At 57.6% G+C, this 5,063-nt stretch overlaps 1 protein-coding gene across 1 annotated transcript in view; it reads left to right on the top strand.

The window, feature by feature from the left end:
• Nucleotides 1-1,197, top strand: part of CCND1 (cyclin D1) — a 32,514-nt gene extending 31,317 nt beyond the window's left edge. Inside the window, exon 7 of the mRNA XM_013007464.2 lies at nucleotides 506-1,197. Within this exon, the coding sequence (XP_012862918.1) occupies nucleotides 506-673 (168 nt within the window). The 3' untranslated portion in view covers nucleotides 674-1,197. The remainder of the gene's footprint in view (nucleotides 1-505) is intronic.
• Nucleotides 1,198-5,063: the final 3,866 nt, after the last annotated feature.

Raw genomic sequence — 5,063 nt, 5'->3', positions numbered from 1 at the left:
CCCAATCGGCATCAGTGCGGGTGGGGTGGGTATGGGGGGCGCGGGGTGATAAACTGGGATTCCACTGGCAGAAGGCCTAGTGGGCAGAGGCTAAGCTCTCAGCTGTCAAGGCTAGGTCAGCAGTTCGAACCCACCCTCAGGAGCCAGGCCTGCCGGTGGGCTTCTATAAAGATTCCAAACACCGAAGCCAAGCTCACTGCCACCCAGTCGACTGGGCCTGGGAGGGCGCCTACAGGACAGGGCAGAGCTGCTCTGTCGCTTTCCGAGACTGTAAACCCTTAGCATCTTTCTTCCGCAGAGCGCCTAGTGGGGGTCACGCTACAGACCCTGTGTATCTTGGTGCCAGCGTGGGGGCAGTTGGAGATTTGGAGCCCCGGGTACCGTTGCAGGCCTGGCAGTGAGGCACTGGGGTGAGGGGCGGACAATACTGGATTTGGGGGACCTGTCTAGAGACCTCGGGAGAGGACCCTCCTGGACCTCTCTGAGACCACTGTCCCTCTCGCAGGACTGCCTCCGGGCCTGCCAGGAGCAGATCGAATCCCTGCTGGAGTCCAGCCTGCGTCAGGCCCAGCAGCAGGGGATGGACCCCAAGGTTTCGGAAGAGGAGGAGGAAGAGGAGGAGGAGGTGGACCTGTCCTGCACCCCCACCGACGTGCGAGATGTGAACATTTGAGGGCGCAGGGCGGCCCCCACCCACTGCCACCCCGGGGACAGGCTGGGCAGCGGCCAGCACCCCACCAGGGACAAGGCACCGTGCTCCCTGACGGCACGGCGCCTTCCAGAACATTCCGCTGCCTGAAGGAAACTGCCGTGTCTCTCTCTCTCTTTTTTTTAAGTCGAGCCCCCGCCCCCAGCCTTATGGTTTTTCTCCTTGCCTCTATGACCTACTTACGACAAAGGAGAAAAAATATATATATATATATCTCCCCCACCACTGCCTTTGAAAAAGAGAGAGAGAGAAAAAGAGAGGGCGGGAGGGGGGGTGGGGAGAACGTAGTTATTTGCATAACCCTGCTTCGGGGGAGGGGGTTTGTGTACCCAGGATAGATTTTACACCCCAGTAATCAACTAGTTTTTATATTCATGGGTTTGTGCGTCTGCGTTATAAGAATAGGCATTAATAACACACCGGAATTGTATACGGGGAGGGTGAAGTTAGATTCTTCACGTGTTGAAAAAAATAAAAAGACAAATGGGGAAAGGGCGGGGGTGGGGGACGGGGTGGGGAACAACCTTTGAAAAACAAAAATCCGAGGAGGCCCGTTGGCTGCTGGCCGCTGGCCGTTGTTAGGTAGAAGAGAGCTTAGCTGCAGGTAGGCGACCCTCCATCCTCTCCTTCTCCAAACAAGACAGTCACAGCCCTCCCGCGTCCGCTCGCTCGCTCGCATGCAGTCACTTTACGGGCATTTGTACGCGTTCTATCTTGGCTCCTGGGCAGGCACGGCACCACACCCTCACCTCCATCCTCGGGCCCGCCCTCCCATATGCCCCCCACCCCATCGGCGAAGACAAAATCGTGACATAATATATTCTATTTTTATAATCTTCCTATTTTTGTAGCTCACCTCCTGAAGACACAAACGCTGGTTTGGAGTTCTGTTTTGTTTTGTTTTTCTCGCCGCCGCCTGACAGAAGGCCTTCTGTCATTAATGATCCAGAGCCACTGTTCTTTTTCTTTTTGAGGGGGGGTTGTTTTTGGTTTGTCTGGTTCCATGTTCCCTCTCTCCCTCCCTGAGAGTCTCCACCTTTCCCACGTCAGAGCACTTTCAGTCCGGTAGTTGTAGGCCCAGTTGTGGGGTTTCCTGTGCGGGGAGGCGGCCACTTTTTTCTCTCTCTGGCTTTCTTTCTTTTAGTGGATTGGTTTGGAGATATTTGTAGTGGACGGGTTTGGACAGACTTACGTGCAAACAGGATCAGAGAGGAAGTGCTTGTCAGGAGGGTGGTGAGGGTGGAGGGGGGTACTTTGGAAGGCTATGGTCAAGAGAGAGATTGAGAGACAGAGAGAGAGTGGCATCGGGTGCCAGGCCTTGTCCGTAGAAAAGACGAAGTGTGAAGTCCTGGTGGTCGAATGGTGTTTGGAGCCCCGACAGGGTGGCCTGGAAATCACATCCTTTTAAGATGTTCTTCAGACGCGTCACAGCTGACGGCGTTTAAACACTAAAAGATGTCATTTCTCGTGAAGGCGCAGGTGGGGTGGGGGGAGACCAAAAAGACTATTTATTGCAGAGGGCGCTCACAGGCCAGTCGGATTTACAAAGGGTTGCAATCGGCCCCTGACTGAAGACAGGTGCGTGAGGGAGCCTGCCTCAGGTGGGGCAGAAGTCGGGCCGGTTCTGAAAACCGCTTCTCTCCCCGGATGGAGAAAAAGAAAGGGTGCCCGGGTGTTGGTTTTGCCGGTGTGGCATGGCTTTCTCAAATCGGTGGCTCGTGAGAGGTATATGGGTTGTGGGGGGAGCTGGCATAGCTTGAGGCGAGTACCCACCCCCCGCCCAGCCTGGTGTCCAGGGGAAGTTGAGTGGCCGTGGACAATGTGCCCACCTTGACGACCCTACCTTGTGGTCCCTGCAGAAGGAGGGGGCAGGACTGCCCAGGCTGAGGCTGGGCTGGAGGAAGTTAGGTGGGCCGCCCTGTGGGTGCTGGCCGCGTGTGGCCATGCCTTCTCGCTGTGCTGCTACGGAGTGCCTCCCAGTGTCCCGGCGCGGGTGGGTCTGAAACAAATCCATTGCTTCTCTGTGTGCCCCACGTTGTTTTGCTGCTATTCGAGAATCAGTTGTCTGGTTTTACAATGTCATAGTGTGCTCGGGTTTTAATTTTCTCATAGAAAATTGTATCACGGATGCCTCTTTGTTATTAATTTTTTGGTAGGTTTTTTTTTTTTTAATGTGATCAATATGTGATTACTGCTCAAGCCCAAAAAAGAGAGAGAGAGAGAGAGAGGTTCCTGTTCATAGTACCTCATGCTTCACTTAGCCATGTGTAGCCCAGGTGGGGGCTGGCAAGGGCCGCCTGGGCCAGCCGAGCCCAGGTCCCCGCCCCCACGCACCTGTCCTTCCGACTCTTCATCGGACCGGGGTTGAGTGTCACGGCGGGTCTTCCACAAGGCTGCTCTGTGTCTCGAGGGGCCGTTGGGTTGGGCTGGGGGCTCCTGTCTGGTCTGTTGGATGTACTAGGGCTGCCTTGTTGGTCCCAGCATGACAGATGCTCATGAAGGAGACCCCGAATCCCGATGAAGCCAGCTGACTGCCATCTGTCCGTCCATCCTTCCAGGGAAGGGGGGCCCCACACCAAATTGGTGGGTGGTGTGCCTCTGGGCCGAGGCCGGGACCCTGCCCGACCCCCGACCCCTGGCTGCACCCCCACCTGCTCCAGGAACACTGCTTACGCTTTACCTCCAGCTGCGACTTCTCTCAACGGAACAGACCCCGAGGGACTCCAGCGACCCCATGTCTGGGAGGGTCTGGGCGTGTCTCTGTCGCGGGGCGGGGGGCTGCTTCCTTCCTTCCGTGGTCATGTAACCAACCGGCACCTTGCGGGAAAGCAAAGGGCAGAACGTGGAAAAGTCTAGAAATAAAATTTGGTAAAGCCCCACTGTGCACTGGCTTCTTGTTACCTTGGGGAGTGGGGGAGGCTGGCAGGGGTCCCCATCCTGTACGCAGCACCCACAATGTTTGTTCACTGACCCCGAGGCCACCAGTTCCCTCCTTCCCAGTTTGACACCAAAAATGTCCCCAGGCACTGCCCAGTGTCCTCTGGCTGAGGGGGGGAGGGGGCTTCTGGAGCCTCCCTGGCCTGGGGGATGTGGCCTGCCTGCTGAGCCCACTACCCCGACTCTGGCAGAAGCATCCCCCAACCCCCAACCTTGGCTCTGGCTTGCGCACCTGGGCTGTGAGACCCTACAGTGTGAGGGTGAGTTGCAGGTGGGTGGATGGCAATCAAGACCCTCCACCTCTGGGGGACCCCAGCTCTGTGACTCAGGGGTTGAGGTCTGTGCCTCCTCCCTGGACCTGGGGGCCTCCCCCTCTGCACCTACAGGCCAGGGGGGCATTGTAAGGGCCCAGGATGGGGCTCCTTGCTGACTCAAGGTGGGTTCACATTCACCATTTCAGAGGTGCCTAGCCAGGAGGTGGCTTCCCCCTGGGGACGGGGCACTTCTGAGGTGTGTCACCAGGGTTCCGCCCGCCCCACGCCTCTGCTGTGTGACACTGACCTTTGAGGGGCTGTGGAGCCCTCTCGTGCTAATCGGGACCTTGCCCCTCCTCTAGCCAGCTCCTGCACCCACCCGGCCCTCTGACCAGAACCCCACCCCCACCCCAGGACATCTGGCTGGAAATCTAAGGACCCCAGACTTGGAGGGGCAGCCCATCCTTTGTCCTGACCATGCACACAGTGAGGTCAGAGTTCACAGGAGAAGGACCAGCCGCCAGGTGGGCCCAGAACCTCAGGCATCAGGTCAAGAGGAGGGGTGCCCATGACCTCTCAATTCTGACCTGCTGGCTCCAAATGCCAGGTTCCCTCTGCCCCACTGGATGGCAGCACCAGCTTGGGGGGCCCCTAGCACCCCGCTCACCTCTGACTTGCTGGCTCCCACCCCCACCCTGGCCCCCATCAGAACCAATGGCTGTAGGTAGTGCTTTCTCTGCCACAGAGGTGACACCACCTCACAGCGACCCTGTGGGACCGGGTAGAACTCTCCCTGGGCGTTTTCAAGATGGTAACTGTACTGGAACAGAAAGCCTCATCTTTCTCCCTTGAGGGGCGGGTGGCTTTAAACTGCTGGGCTTGTGGTTAGCAGCCCAAACGCACCACCACTGTGCCTACAGGGCTCTGCCGGGGATCACTGCTGTATTTCAGCAAACCAGATGCAGCCAGGGTCCCAGCACAGAGCTCCGGAGCCCCACCAGCACCCATGTCTTCCACCAATTCAGGGGTGTAGACCCCACCCCCACCCCCACCCCAGGGGTCACCAAAACACCTGGAGAAAAGGTGCGTCGACTTTCTGCAGAAAGGGATTGAGATAGTTTATTGTGCCAGCCTGGCCGATAAACACAAGTGGGATTAACTGA

The sequence above is a fragment of the Echinops telfairi genome, unplaced genomic scaffold (genome assembly GCF_000313985.2).
Source record: "Echinops telfairi isolate 266 unplaced genomic scaffold, ASM31398v2 ScPeMD7_7417;HRSCAF=8455, whole genome shotgun sequence".
In the NCBI taxonomy this organism is placed as follows: Eukaryota; Metazoa; Chordata; class Mammalia; order Afrosoricida; family Tenrecidae; genus Echinops; species Echinops telfairi.
Note: the sequence above shows the minus strand (reverse complement) of the source record. Positions and strands in the feature narration are given on the sequence as shown.